The sequence below is a fragment of the Amphiprion ocellaris genome, chromosome 7 (assembly GCF_022539595.1).
Source record: "Amphiprion ocellaris isolate individual 3 ecotype Okinawa chromosome 7, ASM2253959v1, whole genome shotgun sequence".
NCBI classification, from domain to species: domain Eukaryota; kingdom Metazoa; phylum Chordata; class Actinopteri; family Pomacentridae; genus Amphiprion; species Amphiprion ocellaris.
In genome coordinates, this window is record NC_072772.1 from 6,908,539 (window position 1) to 6,933,457 (window position 24,919).

The 24,919-nt window shown below is 39.1% G+C and overlaps 1 protein-coding gene across 3 annotated transcripts in view; it reads left to right on the top strand.

Moving 5' to 3' along the window:
- Positions 1 to 24,919, top strand: part of grik4 (glutamate receptor, ionotropic, kainate 4) — a 304,795-nt gene that overhangs the window by 176,041 nt on the left and 103,835 nt on the right. For all 3 annotated transcript variants that reach the window (XM_035953556.2, XM_023281819.3, XM_055012535.1), the window contains exons 4-5: positions 11,714 to 11,878; positions 16,184 to 16,281. In XM_035953556.2, the coding sequence (XP_035809449.2) occupies positions 11,714 to 11,878; positions 16,184 to 16,281 (263 nt within the window). The remainder of the gene's footprint in view (positions 1 to 11,713; positions 11,879 to 16,183; positions 16,282 to 24,919) is intronic.

Sequence of the window (24,919 nt, forward strand, 5' to 3'; positions counted from 1 at the left end):
TTGATCATTTTCAAATGATAGTGAGAAGCCACAATTATGATAATGATTAATATTCTATTAACTGTGCAGCACTACGACTGATATTGTTTCTATTTTGCAACCAAATCTTCCTCTTGTTTCTCTTCTGTTCCTTGCTCATTTTGCTGTATACAAAGCCTGCATGAATATAAACTCTAGGTCTTGTAAATAAATTTGAAAAAAAACTTAATGTGTCCAAATGAGGGTGAGTTATATTCTAACAGACACACTTCTCTTGTAGATCAGTCGTGGAAAACTGTATTTTTTTGTATCAAACAGCAAAAAAAGTTGTTGCATTATATGTTGAAGTTAATTTGCAATGGTGGAATTGTTCAATTTAAGTGGCAGTTTTTTCCCAAGAGGATCAAAGAATTGTTGGTGCAGGGTTTCAAATATTTATTCCTCAGATCTGACTTGTATTTCGTTGTCTTGCCAGTACCTACTTTACTGTGTCACCACCAGTGCAGCAGTGCATTTTTAACTAGTGTAAATTTTTTAAAGTGCGCTGTCGCATTTACATTCAGTATACATGTCAGTAGCATACTACTGAGTGGGCACAGCAGAAAGTCTAATCCTTTATAATTATTTTAAACTTAAATGTAATTTATGCTTAACAATTTGAAAGATTCCTTGTGCTGCCTTCGTTTTCAAATTACACAACAGAATAGGTTAAAGTTACACACTTTTCTCTCTTCTGAAAATCTTAAAACAATTCTGTAAATGCCAACAGTATGGCTGTGAAGCAGCAGCTATTCCTCACTGCAAAACCAGCTCGTTTCTATGAACTTCACATTTTTGATGCACCCAGTGTGTTTGTGTTCTTAGAAGCAAATCCGTGCCAGTGTGACCTGGCTACAATGAATCCACAACCACTACTCATTCTCTACCACCATGTTATCCAAAATAACTCCTTCTTTCTTAAGTTGAAGTGTTTACTGTCATCTGCTGAGTTTTGATGGCCGTTAGTTGGCATGAAGACATCAGAATTTGGTCTTGGCTCAGTTGATTAAAGAGAAATAGAAGTGGGCGGGCTACTTTGCATTGATGAATTGCTTTCAGACTTTTCCACCTAGTGGGAGTGGAGCTGAGCAAATAGCAGCATCAGCCTGTCAGTGGATGAAATAGAAGAGGATGAACTTATGGCCCAACATGGTGATGCCAAGCCAGTCTTTCCAACTGCTTGTTTATGTGGTAATCCACCATCATTATTCTTATTTGGCATCTGCCACTCCCAAGCCCACCTAGCCATGTCCATTTCCATCAATCTAGATGCTCCTGTGACAGATTCTCCACTGACTCCATTTTATGCTTTGTGGGTGTCCTGTAATCATGCTGACATTGGCAGGGTCCCATAGGTGGAGCCCTTCAGTAAACAACTTCTGTGCTTTCAGTTTATCTGATGTCATTGTGCAGCCGCTGGCAACGCTCTGCTGGTGTAAATATATTAACAGTAAGAGGCAGAAAATCTTGTGGTGTGCATCCATTCGTTCTTTACCGCTTCATGTCGACATCTGCAGCGTTTCGACCATCTGCAGTCCCTCCGTGTTTGTGCCAAATACAATGTTTGCCAAATATTCTGTTTTTGTCCTTTACTTTTGTCCATTAGTACACAGTACAGTGCATAGCATTTTTACTTGTTTGTGTTGTGTTAGGTGTAATTCAATGTTGTATCGAACCCTGTGTCACTGTGGCACTCTTGACTGTCCCTGCTTAAACCTTAGCACATTCAGCAGCTCCTAAAGCCTCCTTGATACTGCATCAGCTAGTTGTGTGTTTGCACTACCTGTTGTTTTCGAACTATGTGGCTCTGCTGTGCTGCCCAGTGATAAGCTGAAGTGGAGCAGAAATTAAACAGAGTCCAATTATTCCCAAGACACATATGCAGATAATGCACACACTGAGATAATTGACTGCACTTATATAGCGCCTTTTACCTTAGCTGTGCACAAAGCACTTTACAACGTTTATTCACACACACATTCACACAGTGATGTTTGCAAGATGTTAAGATTGTCTGCCATGGAGAGAGAGAGAGTTCGGGTTCAGTGTGCTGCACAAGATTTCTTCGAACACTAAACAGACATAGACTCCCTTTCCCACGAAACCTTTCTCACATACATGCTGCGTGAGACCGTCCTGAGTGAAATAAGCCTACAATCATACATACAATCTCAAATATCAATTTATTGTAAATACACTTCACATGCAAACAGTGTACAATGACAGCAGTGCACGCAAGCTAATACAGGATATGGAGACTTTGATATTTTACAAACAACTAGCAATTGTTATCTGAGAGAGCTTCAACCACATTCATGTCTCACTTATGCACAAATAAACAACCACTGTTCAGTTTATTCTCTCAAACCACAGATCTTGTTGAAGTTACGCTGAGTTCAAACAAAAGAATAGTCATTTGCAGCCACATTGCTCAGTGTCATAGGGTGACATTGGTGCATCTGTATTTAAACATCCATCTACTGTAATGTTCTGTCGTTGTATTTTCTCATTTATCATCATTAGCGTGTTGCACACATTGGGTGTCAATCTCTTATTATGTGATAATTACTTGACCTGGCCACTGTGGAAACAACATCAGAAGCTTTATTTTCTGATGTCCCTCATGTCTGAGTTAATATAGCTGAGGGCGATCTGTAGAGAAATGCTGTCAGAAACCATCAACAAGAATTGTAAGATTACAGTTTTCTAATTATTGTCTCGTTATCTCTGTGTTGCCATTCATTCTTTTGTCATCAGGCCTCACAGGTTCTTTGTACCAGGAGGTTTGGAAAACAAAGGCAACATTTTCTCATTTAGACTTTTTACATTCAAGCCTTTTTTAAATCAGAAAAAACGTGATTTCAACACTAGTTATTGTAATTATTGGCTCTGTCCTATTCCTCTACTAACTTCCAGCTCTGTCAGAAGATGTAAAGACTGCAGACTGAATGGTTTAAGTGAAACTGTCAAACTTTATACAGGTCAGTAAGTCAGCCTTGCAGCATTCAGCCTCGGATTAATGAGACTTAACACATCAGTCCACTTGCACGCATTATGATAGGAGTGTGGAGGCTGTAATTACATTATGTGACACCAAGAAATCAGTTTCTTGTCACCAGGTCTTCCGTGAGCAAGGTTTTCTAATTATGTAAGGTAGCACCTCCACTTCCTTCGGTTGTTCACACCACAGGACTTGCAGATGAGATTGATTAAAGTGTGGAACCAACAATTCCATTTGCCATGAAGTCAGACAAGCAGCAGATTGGCTATGGTATAGTTCGCAGTCATGCTGCTCCAAGTGAATAAAACAGCTATTAGACAAGCATGGCACACGGTATTCTCATTTGCTGACATACGCAAGTGCATGCATGTTTAGGCACACAAGAGCACACATTCACACACTCACAAACACGCAGGGAGTCGCTGGATGGCTGTCGAGTTTCTCTGCTAATTAATGTCAAAGCAGTCATCTAATAAATGAGAAATGTTGTTTTTAGCATGTAGAAAAATCTGAGTAGTTCAGTGTTTGATCTGCAACTGTTACTTACATGGATTGAAAAAACTGCAAAAGGAATAAAGGCGCTTTAATGATGACTTTGAAATGAAAGAGAGAATCTGTTTGTTTCTGGATGAGTAGATTTCAAATTATGTGAGTTTAATAAATATGTGTTGTGAACAAGGACCTTTTTGTTCAAAATGAAAGAGACAATATGACATATAATCCGCTGAAATAGCCTTGACAGTACTTGTATATCACAGCTAAAAGAACATTTAAAAAAAAACATTTTAATCACCCTATTCAGTCCCTTTGACCTCTCACTGCCAAAAAGAGGGTAAAATGCACAAATCCATTAAAGTGAAAGGCAGCTGAATAGAAGTGCTGAGTGAGGGCAGCCCTTTGCATTTTCCAGTTGTGAGGTTCATGACCTTCACATTTACTGTTCTGTACTTCTCATATAAATTGAGCTCTTTATTTGATTTGCGCTCTTTAGTTTCATGGTGTGGTTTCAGTGTAAATCAGACACATATTTTCTAAAGAGTATCTGTAAGATTTGCTTTTCAATTTTATAGCAACACATGAACCAGTGAACTTAATCTGGTATATTAAAGCATAGAAAGAAGAGAACGAGTGGTGGAGAGAATTATAAAGAGAGAACTGGAGTCCATGTCCCGCAGGAGCGTTTGAATAGCTTATGAGCCACTTTGTTATTCTGTGTTTTTTGAAAGGCATCCAAGTGCACAGCGTGGTCCATAGGTACCTCTTGATGCCTCCATTAAGCCCTATACAAACCTGCATTAGCACATAGACCGGTTTCTGTGTGTTGGCACGTTTTCAGGAAAAACAAATGTGATCCATCCTGAAAACATGATAGGGTGGACTAATCAGCCAGCTGCAACAAAACAAGCACACCTCTAATAAAGTTGCTGAAGTAGAAGTTAGTGCCAGAATACCAGGAAAGAAGCATTTGCAATTAATAACCTAAAGAGACAATATGCAGTTTCTTTAAAAAAAAAAAAAAAAAAAGAGCAGCAGAGATCGAGTTCAACTTGCACTCCTGTCAGTTTCCAAATGTAGAACAACAAAATCACTCCATTGCTAACAAAACAGTGTGTGACAAGTCCCTTAGTGCATCCTGGGCTCATGTGTGTATTAGACATTTAGTAGCAGTTGACAGCAAAGACTTAGAGAACAGCTGTCCCTCAATAAGGTGAGGTACTTGATGTAATTTGATAAAATAAAAGTTCTGATATTTGATATGATGAAATAAAAGCAGTGGTAGTTCTTTACTGTGGTTTTGTTTGCAAGAAGTTTCAGATCTGTGCAAAAAGTGAAAGGAGGGAGTCTTGTTTTTTTCAGAATATAAAAGAAAAGAACAGAAGCCCAGGTTTTGAATAAAACATACGCTCAGTCTTAGGGAAGGCGAAAATCCTCAATGCATACTGTAAGTAGATACTGTAGATGGATGATTTATTTTACCAAAAAGAGCCTGAAAGAGATTCAATAGAAACAGACCAAATGTGCATTTTAAAACCTTAACAGTTTTTATTGTCTGAACTTTAATGCCCTCAGTATTCTGACCATCTGGGCCAATAAGAATTACTTTGTGTCAATACTTAAATCATTCATCATATTTGGTTCTATGAAAAGCTTTATATTTAGCATGAGTGTGCTAACACTTCACTCTGTATTGATTCTAGCTTTACATTTACCTGTGGGAAGAGTAGCAGTCCCACATGGAAATAATAACTACTGTGGCCATTTGAATAGAGATCATGTTGTGCTGTGTCATATTTCAAATTCAAATGAAAGCCATGTTAAATCACCTTGCAGTATCTGTACACTTTAAAAGCATTAATCTGATCAAAGGCCAAGTCCTGCTGAACTCTTCCCCCTTCTCCCTGTCAGGTAATAGGCTCTCTCCCAATCAAAGCCCATGAGTTGGCAAGCACATTACCATTAATTACCCCATACAGTAGGTGAAGATCTAGTTCATTTGATTTGCGTTTAGCACTGGGTCTGATGGAAATAGAGATGCAGCCATCAAGTTAATAGAGGAGCCAGCAGATCCTTCCATAGGATAATGAGTTTTTTACCCTTGACCGCCACTTTCCAGAGACACTTTGAGCTTCTATATGCTCACATCACAAAAAAACTCTGCTCCTCAGGATTCAAGAGCTACAAAACTGCAGCAAGTGAAGTTTTGAACTTTAAACGTGGTTCTGCTTTGGTTTAAATCACATGTTCAAGATGGAAAATTTCCACCTTTAAATGCAAGACTCAAAGTGACAGAATACTTAAAAGACAGCGTGTATGTGTGTGTGTTCAGTAGAAATGTATATACACATCTGCACAAAGAGGTGCATGCTTGTGTTTCCTGTGTTTCAAACAGTGGTGACAACATTGCTTTGCTCCATACAATAAGGGCTCACAATCTTTTAGACTGGGCTACTATTGTGAATGACAAGGTTAGCAGAGTTTGCAGTATATAGTTTGTGTATAATGGTTTAGCACTGTTTGTGTTGCTGTTGATGTTCCAAGTGTATTGCAGCTAAAATAAGTCAGGAGTTGACATGTTTACAAAAGCCTCATATCTGTGAGAGATGCTGAAAGACCTGATGAGATCACATTGCCGTGCTAGCCGCAGTATCTCAGAGGAATTCTTGTTTCATAGCTTTCATTCACTGAGCCTCTCTTCCATAGTTCATGGCCCACTATGTGTCAGTGTACCTCCTGGCTACTCATTGATCTGTTTCGATAGATCAAACTCCAGCTCATGTTTTCCCGGTATGAAAGCAGCCTTGCTTGTTTGCCAGCTGTCATGTATTGACCACTCCAAAATGTCAATTCCCATGAGACTAAGGTCTGTCAGAATTATAAGTTTTACTAAGCCTTTGTTGATAGATTTCCATTGTGTGTTAAGACTTTTAACTTGAATTACTACATTTGTTGATAATTATATCATTCTTGGGAAAGAAGATGAAGACAATGAAAATATCCACAAAATACAGGAAGGAAAACAAAAACATTGTCATTTACATCTTGCCTTGGGAAACAACAAAGCGTTTTCATTGGTCACACCGCTGCATTTGACATTTAATAGATTTGTCTGTGTGTGTCTCAGGTAGTAGACCAAATCACCTGGTTTTAACTTTGATAAATATTCCATCAGAACACGTTATTTCACTCTTTTCATACTGGCTAATTATTCGCCACACATATTTGAGTTGCATTTTCTGCAATGGCTGAGTGGGGACTAGAGGCTTCTCTGTGTTCAGCTAGTCTCTTCCAAGGCATGTGAGGCATTTAGGGAACATTGGTAAATTATAACATATCCAGTAGTCTGCATGTGTGGCATTCAGGAGACATCTGTGAATTGTAACTACAGAAAGCATCCTGGATTAGACTCTCTCCTTCCAAACAGCATGAGTCTCTGCATGCACATCGGTCATGCCGCACCGCCCACCATCACAAGTAAATTTCATCCTTTGGGAAACATTGACAAATGATAACAGTCAACATTATGCATCGTGTTTTCAAGACTTCAGCCAAAGCATGACTGAGAGCAGTGCTTTTGCTGTTCAAGCATTCTGAGTTGAAACATTACAAAAATCACAATGTCTCCGAGAAACTCGTCCTGTGATGTGACAAGAGCTTCAATGCAGCATTTCAGCGCCTGGCAGCGACAAATCAAAAACAGCGAGTGAGGAGTCAAAAATGATATTAAAATGTAAGAAAATCCACCTTTTTGTAACTTGAAGTCTCAGATCATCGTTATGAAAAAGAACAGGTTAAATGTACACAACATTTACCTCACCTTAAATTCTGTTTACAATCACTTACATAATGTGGTATGAAATTACCAGTGTGTATGAGAAGTGACAGAAAAAGGTAACGCTTAAAATGTATTATTCAAGCTGAAAAATTTTGGATGCGCCTAAATTATTTGCCAGTGTTCCTAAATGAAAGAGTTAGGTGCAACCAGTGTAAAAAGTTATTATCGAGCCTTCTTACAAGAGAAACAGTTCTGAAAGACATTTATAGAAGAAAATAAGGCTGAAGCACTTAAGGTCGCGAGGCATGCTTTTCTGTGCGTTATGAAGCATAACATTTGCAAATTTGTAGGAAACTTTGTAAATGTCTTAGTTTTTACACTCATTTATGATGCTTTCTGCTTTCACAGTAAAGAGCCTGTTTGACCTCTTAAGCTGCTAAATGCTCCAATATGTTCCACAGCTAGTCGCTGATATTGCACATCTGTTTGTTTGATGTTGGACAAGTACTCTATAGTGGAGTTGTAGAGATTTTTCACAGCAACACCGAAAGAATACCTGCTGTGTCTGAAAACAATGCTGAGAGGAGCAATTAGAGTGAATCAAAATCATAAAGTGGTGGGCCAATAAAAACAAGCTGAAAGACACAAAGTGCTCCATGGAGCCGAGGGAGAGACTGTAGCCTCAGTTTATAGTTCACCCTGGAGTCATCACTGACCAGTGACCCCTTTTCATGTTCATGTAATCATCTGACTCATAGTTAATCTAAAAATATTGATTATATCAGTTTCCTTGACCGGGGTCCTCTGATGTTTCCAAGTTCTGCTGCAATAGCATGTGGACATCATGTTGTTATGCTGGGATCCATTATTGTGGTTTTGTCAGCACGACGCAGAGTAGAACCTCAGGTTATGAAGTCAATGGTGTCATTCTGAATGGGTGTGCTTTGATGCATAAATTAGCATGTCAATGCAGTAGAGCAGATTATTTTTATTTTTTTTATCTTCCCATAGCAGTCTTAAACAACTTACACTGATCAGGCATAACATTATGACCACCTGCCTAATATTGTGTTGGTTCCCTTTATGCTGCTAAAACTCCTCTGACCCAGTGGGGCATGGACACAGGACCTCTGGGATGTCCTGTGGCACTAGGCTGGTGGCAGTGAATTCTGTGGGTCCTGTGGGTTGCAGAGTGGGACCTACATGGATCAGGCTTATCCTGGTACATCCCACATATGCTAAATAAGATTTGGACGTGGGGACTGTGGAACCCGAGTGAACAGCTTAGCTCTGTCATGAGCAGTTCTTGCAGTGTGTCGGGTGCTTTGTCCTGCTGAGGGTGGCAACTGGCATCAAGGACTGCTGTTGCCATGTGGGGGTTTGGGGGGTTGCTTGACCTGCAGACCTTCGGAGGGTGGTACATGTCAGACATCCACATGAATATTAGGACTCAAGGTTTCCCAGCAGAACATTGCATTATGACAAGATGATCGATGTCATTCACTTCATCTGTCAGTGGTCAGAATGTTGTGGCTGATTGGTGTATGTTCATGTGCATTGTTTGGTGATGGAGATCATGGCGGGACATAAGCCACATGATTTTGTCGAGAAATGAAGGCCAACTAAAATTTTAAACCTGCTGCTTTGTTTCCATCACAGGACTTTTTTTTCACGATTTCACATGTTTATCTTCGGGCAGAACAGTGGTGTAGTGGTTAGCACTTTCGCCTTGCAGGTCCCTGGTTCACGTCCCGGCTTTCCCAGGATCTTTCTGCATGGAGTTTGCATGTTCTCCCTGTGCATGCGTGGGTTTTCTCCGGGTACTCCGGCTTCCTCCCACAGTCCAAAAACATGCTGAGGTTAACTGATCATTCTAAATTGCCCGTAGGTGTGAATGTGAGAGTGATTGTTTGTCTCTGTATGTGGCCCTGCGACAGACTGGTGACCTGTCCAGGTGTCCCCTGCCTTCACCCTAAGTCAGCTGGGATAGACTCCAGCCCTCCACAACCCTAATGAGGATGAAGCGGTGTGTAGAGGATGGATGGATGGATGGATGGATGGATGGATGGATGGATAGATGGATCTTTGGGGAGAGACAAGTACAGAGAGCAAAACGATGAATATTGATGAAGCAGAGTACTGAATTTTCGAAATATTAAAAGGCCTCAGATTTCCCAAATCGATGCACTTGGAGGGATTTGAAAACTCTATGGAAAAATGCTTAATAATGATTGGACTGAATGCTAAAGTCATTTATGGTGTAAGATGTTTCGCCAGAGTGGATGAAAAATATTTTTTACTGCACAGTAAAGCCACAAACATTTTGATATACTTAAAATGCTGAAATCCTTTTAGACTCTCAACACATTAATTACAATACAAGTTGATTACTTACTGCAGAGAAGTATCCCGGCCTCCATACACATAAAACTCTAATTGAATGTGTGCCTTTGATGTTGTTATACTATCAAAATAATATACCATTTAGTTGTTGTCAGCTGTACATGATGAAGGGGAATCTGTTACGTACATAAATAAATTAATGTCTTTGTGATGTTTTTCAAACACACAAAATTAGTACCTTACTAGTCATTAGTAGCCTTGATGACCTGCCGTTGCTATTTTCTGCTTCTTAGCAAACTGTTTTAAATAGCAATAGCTTACTGTTACTTGGCCTCGTGATGATATCAGATGAGTGTTTGTCTCATTGTTGCGAGTAAGAGTTAGTTGTTGTTTATTCAGCTGTACAAGAAGGGAAAAGGTCACTTCAAACATGTTCCAGCTCTGAATGCATCTCTGCGTATTTAATTCTATTTAGATGATTAGACCTGAAGTTACAACTGGCGACCCACCGCTTTTCTCTTTAATGGACAATCACTGCATTTACCTTTAAGCCACGTTGTACTTAATTGTATCTTTTTTGTGCCTTATTAATTTCACACTTTTCCGGCTTGGTTACTTTTATCTCCTGCCTCTGCTTTAGATGTAAATTTAATCTATTTAACTTTGTGCTAGCTCAATATAATTACATTAATTACAAAGCTTGCTTTCAGACATCTGCTGCTCACTCTATTGTTATTTCTACCTTGGGCATTGGCCTATTGAGGTGTGATATATTTTATATAAATGTTTATTGTTCTTGCAGCCTGCTAGGGTAATTTGGCCAAAACATGATTTAGTGGGTGATGTGACATTTTTTTAAAATTATCGACTGATATCGTACTGACTGATGGCTCAGATTGGTATTGGTTCAGTGGAAAGTTGTTGGAGTCTAACCTCGCCTTCACCGAAAATGCCCCTTTATGGTCAGACTGATGCTAAAATAGATCATTTGTTAACTAAATGTGAAAGTATATATCGTTCCATGTCTTCGTTGTTTGATATCACAGTAAACAGATGATGTTTGTTTTGCCAGTTTAATTACCCATCATGACGGTTTGACATCTGTGCTGTGAAAGGTCACAGAATAAATTCATAATGCTATTCAAATAAGACACCCATGCATGCATACAAATATACCACTCCTTAGTTATAATGTGCTGTGCAGTGATTAAAATCCTCTTCAATAGCCAGTTGCTACAGTCTTATTGTGCTGGAATTAATTTTTTTTTTCTGCATAAAAATGTGAAGAGTATTATCTACATCCGATCCCTTTATAATTGGCTTTGCTAAGCTATATACAAGACAGGACTCTGTTCTTCTGATTATAGTACAACAAAATATTGCATACAGAATGCAATAAATCATTTCTTAGCACAACATGTTGTTTACAATTCTTTGATTTAGTTTTGCAGTTAACTTCCATGGCATAGCATCTCTGAGAAGCTGCTGCAGTGACTGGAGTTTTAAATGTCTAGCGTACCTTTATGAAATCTAAACAACCGACAGATGTTTTGAATCCTTTGGCTGCAGTAAACAGGATGTTGTGAATTTGTGTCTTTGTCGTGTTCTTGAAAATATGCCTCAGAATAGGTGAGAGATTTTAAAGCTTTTAATCTTTAAAATTTTTATCATACAGATCCCACATTTGCATTACATAGCACTCACCCTTTTAGAGCAAAAGTGTATTAGTCACGCTAAAAGCTGTTCCCAAAGGGTATGGATTTATTAAGAACAATACTGTGCCATTGTAGGTACTCTAGATTAATGGAGAGCAGTGTTCACAAAATGCCACATAAGTATTGGTGCTAATAAATCCATGCACCTAGGGAGCAGCTTTCAGTGGACTGAACTTTTATTGTAGAAGGGAAAAGGGTGTCTTTATAGGTTCTTACACTGAATGATCACTGGGCATACAGGCCACACTGGCTCTTTTTCATTTGGAAAAACGTTTCACAGTTACCAGTGTGGGTAAATATGTCTCTTCTCTTTCTTTACTCTCACACTGACAACCTGTTTGCTCTTTTCCCCTTTCTCCTCAGCTGCCATCCTTGATGACCCTATGGAGTGCAGCAGAGGAGAGCGTTTGGCCATCACCCTGGCCAAAGATAGCATCAACAGGAACAGTAACCGCTCCACCACTGGCAAGCTGGAGGTGGACATCTTTGAACTGCTCAGAGACAGTGAATATGAGATGGGGGAAACAAGTAAGTAACACCGGGAAGAAATGCCAGTTAATTGGTGAGGAAAAGTTATTGTTTTTGTGTTTGTTCGTGTGGGTGTGAATCAGTCGCACAATATAGGTGTCATGGAAAATATAAGAAAGTAATAAATGTGAAGCAGAACTGCGTCCAGGCAAAGAGTAGCTCTCATTTTAAAATCAGCAAGCTTGTCATTTCAAATCAAGCCCACTGTCTTCTTTATAGGCTTTCTCTTTATGCTTTATGCTTCCTCAAAGTATATAAGATAAGTCTATCTGGTGTAACAATATTTTGGTCAAACATAAGCAAACAAATTATTAAAAATAGATGACAGACTGGTGTGATGCAGGAACACAAAATAAGCTGTCATAATGTATTTTGATACCCGCAGTAGTCAAAGAATGTGTTTGTATTGAGTTGTATTTAGTTTTTTTATATATCGGCAAATTTGTCATTATGCTGTAGCAACTGCCTGCGTAACCGCCCTGTCATCAGTTGTTGGTTTGTGGACTGCTGAAGTCTTGAGTTTGGCATTTGGCCGCCATATTGTGTTTTTACACCCATTCTGACATGAGAGGGGTGTGTGTGATTGAAACCTCAATCACATACTAGCCACATCCTGAAGATTATCCCACTTTATCATCTATTATCCCCCAAATGGTACTTTAATTTCCAAAAAAAACATTATGCTGTTTTTAAGGAGACTTGAAAATAGTTATTGAGTCTGTAAACTCATTAGGAAAATGTTGACTGAAGTAACAAAACAAGTGAGAAATAGAATAATTTTCTAGTAGACTACTATACAATCAAATTTGCTTTTTCAGCCAGGAGTTACCCCCTGCTGGCCATTAGAAAATGTGCATGTTTAAGTCACTTTCATCACTTTCAGACAAAGAGGTTACATCCATGTTTTATGTGCAGTCCATGGCTGTTGCACAACAGAACAAAACATTATCAGCAAAAAAGAAAATGGATAGTCGTGTAATTAGGACTTAATGTATGTCACAATATGGATGACCTTCACCAGAGAGGTCTATGGACCTTTTTAAATGGGTCATTATGAGCTTTCCAGTAATTTGTCACATGGTGTGACAGCTGAGTCACTGAGAGTGACTCCCTTACCACAAGCTGAAGTACCTATTTGTTATCCACTGTCAGTGCTTTTGCAACAACAAATGCCCTGAACATCAGTGCACTGTGTGGTGACTTGTTGCCTCACACTTCACTGTGTGTTGGTTCAGTTTTTACATTTTTAATGAGAATGCTCCTAAATCAATATAGCACAGCGTGTGTCTGCAGAAAACTACCAACATGAACGGCTATGACAAGAAGTGTGGGATTGATTTTCAATATGACACATTCCCACTTTCACAAACATGAGAGCTTCGGTGGCGCCGCTTAATCCATGGAAACACCGCTTCACTTACCACAACAACAAGAAACTGTATTACTTTCTCTGCCTGGTTTAAGACAAACCCTTCCTAAATGTGGTTGTTGCAGTGTGTTTCTGTGTGTCAACGTGCATGCGTGCACGTTTGTGTGTAAAGCAGCGTGTGGCGGTGTGTGCAAGCAGGATTGTGTGCATATTGTGCAAATGTTTTGTGTGTGCAAGTGTGAGTGTGTAATTAGAGCCAGGAATTGGATTAGGGACGGATCAGTGGCCGCAGTTAGATGGAAATATCACAGAGGGAGCGCTACCTGCAAAGAAAAGTCCCACCCCCACCTTTGAATCACCCACTCCTGCCTGTGTAGCATGCAGCTCCTAAATAGATGCCTCCTTGGGTAGGTTGCTGCTTTTAACAGCGAAAAACACCCCACGACAACGCACTTGTTCACAAACAGCCTTTCTTCCACTGATATATATTTTTCTTTTAAAGCTACAAAGCACCAGGTATACTTTACACCTGAGGAAACGGAGGCAACTATTTTTAATCCAAATCATTTTAATGTGTGTTTCTTTGTACATTTTTGCACGACTGTCTAATGGTGTGTCTACCTTTATGTTATGTTTTGTTTTGTCTGGTGTGTCTGTCCTTTTATCTTGCAACTAGCTAACTTTAAGTATTTCTCAGGTCTAACTCATTACAGCTTTCTAATAATTTCAGGGCTCCAGTAGTTTGCATTGATCTGTGAAAATCAATGTTAAGCAGGAATAATGGCCTTCAGCTGACCTTGTGACCAGCTGACCACAATTGTACCGCAGTGAGCAGCACAGCACTGTTCCAGTAACTCACGACATTAATGGATTTCTTGACAGTGATGTTGATATCCAGAAAACTATGTAGCAGTTTTCACATATATAATAATAATAATAATAGACTTTACATTTATATGCTCTTTTTCACACACACACACACAAGTACAAAAAAAGCATTTGGTCTGTTAAACATGTGAGTTCTTGAGGCTCAGTGTATGAGCACATTCAGGTTGAAATTTAATAGTAGATACCTTTTCAGGGACCCAAGGTAATTGGACAGATATACAATAAGTAGAACAAAATCACTATATTTACTTTGTCCATCATTTTTGTTGAGGCTGGAATTGGTTTCATCAGTCTATTTCTAACATTTTTTTTTCTTTTTAGAACATTCATAGTTTCTTTTCATTCTTCATTCTTCATCTTCTGAGGTTGCGCTCATTAAGTCTTTTCTTGATCCTTGATGAGGAAACATGTACACCCCCATCATGGAGAGCAGTACTGGTCAGTCATAAAGGCGTTTTTTTTTTTTTTTTTAACATGCATGTAATTTTCTGGTCATCCATAAAAACATGTGATACTCTGCTACCAGGTATTTTCTATTTTTTTTGCTGTTTCCATGGTCACTTCTTTATTATTCATATAAAGTAAAAAAAAGAAACATGTAGTCAGCACAATTTCTTATTACTTTTTTATTATCTTTACTTTTGAACCTCTTGCAGTTTACACACTTGATTTTAAAAGGGCCATATCTCACATGCAGTTAATATATTATACCCTCTGTTGACATTAGCCCACTTAAATTAAGCTGAGACTTTAACGTAGCCTTTCATATTTTATTTGGCGTTATGTGTAAGTGTCCAAAGCCTTGCAGTCTAGACTCTATATATGTACACACACAATGCTTGCTGTGCAGAAAAGGAGCAAATAAAAGTGTCACCAAGGGCAGGAGTCTGCTGGCCTGTGGTCGAATCATTCAGCTTCATAATTCAGTGAAGCCATGCAGACATGTGCAAAGGTGTGTTTGTGTGTGTGTGTGTGTGCATTCACTGTAAATGTGTGCATGCATGTGTATGCTGTTATTTGTGTAAGGTGCCAGTGTGTTCATGTCTTACAGGCCCCATGGGTGACTAGGGGATTACTTATTAATCATTCGATTCAGCGCACAGGCTCGGAAACAGTTCCTCCTTTGCCTATTTCACACACGTGGCTGGTTACTGCTCTGCATTTGACCCAGTAACCAACCCCAAATTGCCGTCACGCCCACACTTCGTGCACACGCGCTCACGCAGGAACAGCACATAGTGTCTGTAATTGTGTCTGCCGCACACCATTGACTGTAGTGTTTTCATTACAAGCTGGGGATTATAAACTCACACGAAATGGCATCCACCTTTCCAGTACAGAAGATTAAAGCATATGGCCTGTGTATATAAGAGAGGAGCAAAACTCACTTCCATCGCAATGTTTCTGTCTAAAGAAATGTTTTCATCCCTAAAGGTAAAGCCTTTAAATCAGTCCTTGTAAATGTAGAATTTTGAAAATGAAATGAGATGCGTGTGTCAGTTTTGGGGATGTTATTGCATTCATGTGCAAATGTTCAAATACCAGATTTTCTGTTTTAAGCCTCCAGATATCGCTGCTTGTCACTATTTCTGTCTCGCTGCTTTTCTCACTGTCTGTCACTCTGTTTATCTGTCTGTGTCTCTTTCCATTTTTATATCTTTCTGTCTCCATATGTGAGGGAATATCATATTACCATCAGTCTCTCCCACAAGCCATACTCCCATGAGTTGAAAACTCATTTTTCTTGTTTGTGCATCAGTTTGGCCGTATTAAATATGGACAAATGCATTTGTCCTTGTGCACAATTCACTAACACATGTAGGTTCAGGCTCCCTTGAGACAGTAGAAAAACGCTGGTTGAGACCGCTTTCTGTTTATAGGTTGAGATAGTCAGCATCTGCATCCATTAACATCCGGCTGAAGAGGTCCTTTTTTTAAATGGCTTTCTTAACGCTAACAGTCTTACTTTGTCTCTCACAATGTCTGTTCCCATCTCACCCCCTTCCTCTCCTCATTTTCCTCACTACACCCTCTCTGTTTTCTTTCAGTGTGCCAGATCATGTCTAAAGGGGTGGTGGCAGTCCTCGGCCCGTCTGCCAGTCCGGCATCCAACTCCATTATCAGCAATATATGTGGAGAGAAAGAGGTGAGTTTATGCACCCAACTGGCCTGTAGCCGGGGGCCCATGTTAGGCAGCCTGCTCACAGTATGAGCAGAAATGAAGAGTTTGAAACAATGATGCTCATTAGCGGCTGTGTGGTTTTTGTAGGAGATTGAGGGGGAATGAAATCCAAGTTGTTAGTGAAAATAATGAAATGCTTTAACAGTGTTGTAACTATCCGTTCCAGTCACACTCAAATCAAAGCACCACTGGACATTTTACTTCCTCTATTTCCCTCATTAGCTTGGAGCAGTTTAGCCCACTGAGGCTCACTTGTCTCTGTTTTGAGCTTTTTATAGAGACAAATGCAAACAACCAAAAGCACACATTTTGTAGTTTGATGTGTTGTCAACAACCTACTCCTGTTATCTCCGCATTTGGTGTTTGAAATCAGGATATAGATGATAGATGATATCTTAGATGATGGTGGTATATTGGCATATTGTAAAAAGCCATATATTTTTTTTATCTAAACAGTAAAGAGAAACATGTTTTCCACAATTCAAATGTGACTGAGTGGATTTGGCTTCAGAGCTTGACTGCATGTAAACAGATCCCAGTTGGATGCTAATTAGCTTGTCTGAACTCTGACATGGTGTGTTTTTCTGTCTGGTGTCTAGAGACAGAGCGCCTTTGAATTATATCAAACCATGAACTAGATCAAAATCAATTACAGAAAAGCAGCCATGTGCATATTTAATCACGATTAATCACATGACCTTGTGTACTTAATTGCGATTAATCACAAATTGATTTAATTTTTTTATCTGTTAAAATTTTACCCCAATTAAACATAACTGCACCCATTGGGAAAAACATCCAGCTGAATATTTACATGCAGTGAATAATACACCGAAAAACACCAACAAATGCAAAGAGTACAGCGGAGTTATTCGGATATCCACTGATAATTAACATTCAAAAGAGAGCACTCAAATATTTTAATCACCTTAAATCTAGATCCCAAGACACCCTCCGTTCCAAAGCCTTCCAAACCCAAGAGCTGAGCCCAGAAAAAGATTTTCCTATGCTAGCTGGTGCTGAGACTGATTGCCCTCTCTCAGATACACTATGGCCAGCCACACAACTACACCGCTTTCCAAACACCAATCAGAATAAATCAAATTATAACAGAAGCCTATTTGGAACATTGAAAAGAAGAAACTAAAAGCCAAAGTAGATTAGAATGTTATCTCACTCTCAAAAGAGATTAGGAATTGGCAGAATATCTCTGTAGTGTTAGAGGTAGAAAGCAGAAACAGACACTAACCTGCAGCACAGACTCAGAGACCAAAATCTGGTAATCGAAGAAGGAAGACACAGAAATATCATGGCAACTGAAAGAAAATAGAATGTGTGGTCACTATTCAACACTTCTTCCTACACTGCAAAATCTTCAATGAACTAATTGATTGTGTCCATCTAGGCAGCACAGTGGTTAACACTGATACTTCATCGTCTTCCTGTGTGGAGTTTGCATGCTCTCCCTGTGGTTTTCTCTGGGTTCTTCCTCCCACAATCCAAACACATGCATGATTGGTTAACTGCTGACTCTAAATTGGCTTTGCATTTTTGTCTCTCTTTGTGTGTTAGTCCTGTGATAGACTGGCAACGCTGTCCAGGTTGTACCCCAACCTTCGCCCAGTGTTATCTGGGTCCCTGCGATCCTCTGTAGAATAAAGAGGATTTGACTAATGGATGGATTGATGGAAGCTTAGCTCTGAAATTTCAGATTTCATAGAGATAAGCGAACTCTCCAAATTAAAAATACTCCTGGAGAGAGAAAGGAGACGGGGCAAATCTAGCTGCCCATTATGCATCAGCACACCACAACCTGAGGGATGGTGAAAGGCTTAGACACATCCACACACGCATGAAAATTCTATACTGTGCATACTGCATATAATTAGGGTATGTTAGTCCTAATGATGTAATAATGTTTAAATTAAGCTTCTCTGTGCTGTGCAAATATTAGTTTTAACTGTTTTCTGACGGTTTGAGAATATTGTCAAACTTTCATGCCAGTAAAGTTCCTTTGAATTGAGAATAGAATTTTACGTGCAATATGTTTATATCAAGAAGTTTGGGCACAATATGATTCATACCAACTACTTAACAAGTTCAAATAACTGGAACATAAGAAATTGTTCCTGAATTTTCTGAATAGTGGTATAGACTCTGTTTTCCAATTAACTCTGTCAAGTGCAATCAGTCACATAACAGCAGAGCTAACGTTGTCGGTGTTAGATGTGTGCTTGGATGTGCTATCGTAGGCCGAATGTACTCTGCTTATGACTATCTTCAGTCTGACAGTAACTACATCTTAGCTTAGGTTTGTCAAGCCAGCCAGTCAAGATGCTCCTTTCCATTATTCAGGGATTTAAGGAGTGTTGAGCGACTTCTCATTCAATCTGATTCACATGAAGGTTAAAGTTTAACATGTAGTTTTCAGCTTGAACTATAGGTTTGATTTATGGCGGTTGGCAGACAGTATTGTGCTACATTACTGATGCTAACTGGAAATGAATGCGGGTCAGGACTCTCACTATACATTCACTGTTTCTAATAATTAATAACTGTGAACAACAGAATCTGTGGTAATGGTGTTAATATTTTTGCGTTAATACATTATTATTGTGTCAGCTTCATTAGCCCTCGTATATTCACAGATGTATCTCTGACAGCTTTACTGACTTATTTTACGACTAAATTTAATACTTCATGTTTAACACTATTTGCGGAAAACCTTTTATATGACAGAACTGATTATAATATTAATTACATCTGTGCTATCTACTGTATGTTAAATACGGATTTAAAAAAACTCCATGTCAGCTGTCTTTCACTTCATCAGTCATTGAGTTTTCACCAGTGTTCTCTGGTGTGCTTCCCACCATAATTAGATGTGGTCCACTGAGAAATCGCCTTTTAACTGTCTAAATTTGATCAGCATGACTACTGAAACACATCCCATTACCATCCTAGTTTCTATAATGTCCTCTGGTACAGTAAAACCCGCCTTTCTAATGAGACATCAGTCTGTTATAGTGGTAGACCGACCAGGACTCCCTGCTGTTTAAAGTCTCTGGTGGCACAGACTGGTGGCAGCGGCTGCTTTGAAACACTGACTGTGATAATACCACTGTATGAATATTAAAGACCCTATTAAGAGAAAACCCACATTTTTGAGCTGATAACTGATACTGCATAATCATAAAATAGTCTAAGAAACTGATACTGACCTTAAACATTCACAGTCTCTCCGTACTGGCTCCTATTTCATCTTTGTTTCTTTACTTCTTACTGTACAAGTGAAGAGGTGGAGCAGTTATTTGGATCACCACAATGCTTTGAAGCATGGCCAATCCTACGTGTTTGTCACAGGAAGTGACAGGATTAGAAGGTCTACTGTTGTCATGTTACGTTAATCTTTGTATTTTCCTTGCGTAACACTTCATTAAGCAGTAATTTGCATCCGGCCTTGGCCAGTTCTGATGCCAGTGCTGTAGTCTGAACTGCTCCGGTATTTAGGTTAACACATAATTCAGTCTTATTACAGCAACAAGGGAAAACATATGCAATGTGTTATCATCACACATAACTTGACAGCTTCATAGACTCATTTGTACTGGGTATGTGGTATGCCAGCTGGGTGTCCATCTTCATCTGCTCTGTAAATGTAATACTTCTACAGCCACATACCATCCTTGGCAATTCTCCCAATACAACCGGACTACTATTTTTCCAGGGGTTCAACTCTGGATTTTTGTGCTGAGAGTCGCAGTCTGTTGCCAGCTTTGCAGCTCAATCCATGTACTTACTCTTCTTTTTTTTTCTAATCCCTGTTTTCTTCAACCCCTAATTCAGCTTCTTTGCAACCGCACTCGTATTATTCATTTCATTACTTGTTGTGATAGTTGTGTTTACCACAGCAGTGTACACTTCCGGATTGCTTTTTCTTAAAGCTCCTTCTTCATCAGAGCCTCATAAAGTGTACAGAATTTAGATTTGAAATGATGGCAACACATTAAACACGCCTGTGCTCAAAATGATGCCAAGTAGGCATTGAGTATTGCAACTTAAGAAAACTGATAGAGGATTATTATTTTTTCGTTTTACCAGTAGTGGAGGATGTGTTCAGATCCTGAAGTAAAAGCAGCAACACTGCAGTATATCAACACACCATTACAAGTAAAAGTCCTGTACTGAAAATGGCACTTAAGTAAAATTATGCAAATTTTATTAGCACGGTGACCTTAAAGTACCCATCAAGCAAAAATTTGGCTCACATAAGTGCATTATACAGTATAATATATTACTTGATTACTGCATAAATATCTATCATTTTTCTGCTGTATTTAGTCAAGGTGAAGCTGGTTTTATGTACTATCGGTTAGTGTAGTGGAGAAGGAGCATAAAGTAGCATAAAATGAAAATACTCATGTATTTAAATGCAGCTTTCAGTACCTGAAGCTAGTGAGTCACTGCCTTTAACATATCTGATTTTAAATTGTATGTGGAAGAAAACAGTTGCTGCACTGACCTCCTTAAGTGGAAGTTTTAGGTCTTAAGTCACACTTGTGAGTGCTGTAAACATATTTTTGCTGTACGTTGTGAAGTGAGAAGGTGTTTTAGCCCATATGTGGTCCATCTTTGCTGCTTCTGGAAATGTGTTAGAGACTATATAAAGTGGTTTGAAGCATTTATTCCCTGACATGATATCTCACCTTGCATAGCATCAAGGAAAACTAAGTTTTGGAGTTCAAAGTTTAGTTGTGTAGAAAGAATCACACACTTTCTCTTCTGCACGTTCTCTTTTACCACCAGTTAAAAAGGAGGAGGAAAGACATCAAGTTATATTAGCAATTTTGTCTGTTTCTTTTTCAACTGTCTATTCTTGTTTGTTTCCTAGATCTGTGCTTTTATATAAGCAGAAAGCTTTAATGACATGTTATTAGATGCAGCTTTTGTCGGCCTCCACTGCAAGAGGAAAATGCAAAAAGAGGCTGTTTTGGACACATAATTGTCGTGACAATAGACAACAGATTACTACACCCAGGGGAAAAGCTGTTCACTTGGGAACACCTTGATCCTCTTATCTCATTCTCTGCTATATAAAATGCATTAATAACTATTTCTAGCCTATCTGGCAGTTAAAGCAGTCATCAACTCAACGGTACTCATTTGCGGTTATCAGGACCCTGCTGCTGTTTTTTTTTAAATTCTAGTCATCAAATGAAAGACTACTGCATGCCTGGAAAGCATAGCTCAAAAAACAGAAAACCAGCACGCAGAACTGACTGTCTTAGAGGATAAATTTGTAAATGAATCCTCTAAAACACTTGAAAGCAGACTCAGAAAGTTGCCTCCGTTCTTTGTGTCTGTGTGTTTCCGTCAGAGACAAGCTTTTGATATTGCTCGTGTAAAAATCCTTTTTTTTTAAATACTGTGGGAGGTTTGCTTGAGTCCTTGTTTTCTCTCCGTCCTTACAAAGGCAACCATAGAGCCACCATTGCCCCATTTATGGGCAATGTGCCATCCTGAAATAAAACCGGAATTATCCTTTAACTCGATGGTCATCACCCGGATGTTATCAAGAGCAACGAGTGTGTGGATTTGTATTCCATCCAGACGACAGACCAGCTGATTCCACTGATTAGGTCCTCCATCTCAGGCTTAAGGTGTGCAAATCAACGCAGTCAGCTGCTGTGCTGTGTGTATGTGTGTGTGTTTGTGTGTTTGTGTGCTCGCTGTCTGGCAGAGAAGGTCACCTTGCTCTTGTCATGATTACTCTGATGGGGATGCTTGGCTAATGGCTTTCACCACCATTGCCTTATAGAAATGGTAAGCAAAGTAACAATACAGTACAACCGCAATATGTTACTCACAATAACTGTGATGTTAGGATTCAGTAGATCTTGTAATACAAAATGTAAGCACAATTATGTATGAATCTGTCACATTTGTGAAAAAAAATTATGCCATTTATCAAAAAGTAGATATTAATTATATTTATTGACCAATAGCTCTATGGAGTGTGTTTAGTTCGCAAAATTAGTGACCTCAGATAAAATATGGACGATACCAACAAAGTCAACCTCTGTTATCACTACCAATCACACAGGGCCACTGGTAGTAATAGTCCTGCGTAAACAGGGCTGAGGTAATTGAAATCTTTTCAGTCCTAAGTGTGTTGACGGTTCATCGTATCAGGAAATTTTACAGCAAGAAACTGTTTCTCTGCTGGGAGAGAGCGTTGATCTGAAGCCAGAGTTCTGCTTGATGAAATGAGCAGCACAAATCTTTCACTACTATAACTCAGACTCATCGAGTGGCACAGGAGAGAAAACAACAATGCTTTGGGAAATAATGTAAACCTTTATTCTATGCTTGACAGCCAGCTATTCTACAGCACTCCTCTGAGGACTGCTCAGGAGGAGAGGAGGAAATAAGTAGCAGCAGAATAAAACCAACAAGACTCCTGGTGGTGCACAACATGATCAGGAGCTTTATGAGCAAAGCAAATATACATTTTTGGACAGAAGCCATTTCATTAAGCAGCAATAGATGTTTGTTTGATGTTATAAAAATGGGTCAAAAAATACAAATAATGAACAAACAGATTTTTAAATGATGTGCTTAATGCAATCAACAATAGTTGTTAATGCATCAGTAACTTATCACTCATAATATATAGTGAAAGTGTAAAGTAGACAATCTGTTATAATATACTGAATATTTTAAGGCTGCCACCAAAAAATATTTTCTGTCAGATATTTTACTTCTCAGCCTATCAATCTAAATTAGTTATTTTTCTCCAATAAAACAAGATGATTGTTTCGTTGAACTTTTTGACAAATCGCATGTCGTTGTAAAATGTGTTATGTTACAAAATGGAAACAAATGTTTACATATTAAAATGCAAAACTGTTAAAAGTTAAGCTTGAAACTCCAACATGATAAAATAAATGAAAAAAGATGCCTCATTATTTTAGTCAACAGTCGCATGCTAAAAGAAATCAAAGTTTCTGTCAAAAAGTTGTATTGGATAACCATTCTCTGACTTCGTTAGTGGCTCCAAATTCAATAAAAAAATATATCTGAATTCAAAGCACAGCAGCCGTCTTAAACTGGTGTATGGTGAGTTTGTCAGACAACGGTAATAAATTAGGATTCTAGCAGTGCACAGAGACAGTTTGGTCAACATGTAGTCTTAATGGGCTGCATTTCAGTCGCTATTTCATACTCATTCCATTGTCTGACAAGATCAGCAGAAAAATATGCAAATAAGAGCAGCTTTATTGTGAATTTGGCTGTATTAGAATACAGTATATGTGAGCAAAGAGAGAAGCAAACAGTTGTAAAGTGCCTCAGTGCGCCTGAGTTCCTGTTTAAGTGCTTGTGCATTGTGATGTGCTGCTGTGATGCACTGTCCAAACTGCAGTGTACAAACCACCTTTTTGTTCTGTGATCATTTGAAATACTACCAGACTCTCGAAGCCTTGGAAACTTTTCTATTTTACTGAGTTGGACTTTGCTGCTGCTACCACCATAGTTTAAACCTCAGTGCTGACTGCAGCTGATGGTGACAGGAGCTAAAGGCAACCAATACCATGATGCAACAATTATGCTGAAGAAAAACATTCTGCGTGTTGATTAAAAATATCGATGCTGATGCAGTTTCAGCAACTTCATAATTCTGCCAACTAACTGCGGCAGGTCTAGAATATTTGTCACATCCCTAACTGAGATCGTCATGTAATCATTGTCAGCGACGCTGTATCTGTTTGTAGAAGTTGAAAACAGGTCACCCTGAACCGTCGCAGCTGTAGAGAATATCGTGTGTGTGTTTGTCTTCACCTGCCACTGTACATACCTGATTCTGACCAGCTAATCCCTCACTGTGTGCATCAGGCCACATATGCTGGCACTCCCAACGGCTGGTTGCCCGGGACACCGGCAGCAATATTGCAGCTGACAGACCCCACTAGGTGATCTGCACATCATCTACCAGTCTCTATCAATCACTCTCTGTGTTCCCCTGCTTCTGCATTGGCCACTTCCACTGTGGAGACAGGAGTGGAACTGAGCCCATCTGGGTTTCACACTAATAGTGACTAATAGAAAAACAGCTGCTGCAGAGAGAGGATTGACTGTGTGGTAGTTTGTTTCCATCTTTGGCGACGTGACAAGCAAACCTTGGGGTCAGAATTTCAAAGAAGGGCAGATTAATATCCACTAATGAGAAACATTAACTGGGGCTTTGGATGAGGGGTTCCTGCTGCTTTACAAGTACTTATCTGCTGGCTGCTGCAGCCAAATCTAAAAATGCACATGTGCTGTGCAGTTTTTGTGCTGTACTTTGTTTCTTGTGAAGGAAAGTCAAAGATAAGAAATCCGACTCTTATTTATGGTACGTACATTATACCACATTTTAAGTGGTAACTTAGACATGAAGGGATAGATTCAAGGACCTTTTATACCCCTTTCAGATTTTCCCAAGGCTCCATTTACAATCCCCCTCTTACACTGTTATTTTCATACAAGGCCTTCAATTAAGGTCATTTAGCCATTAGCCATAGGAAGCGTTCAGACTAAACTGAATAAATGTCACTGATTAATT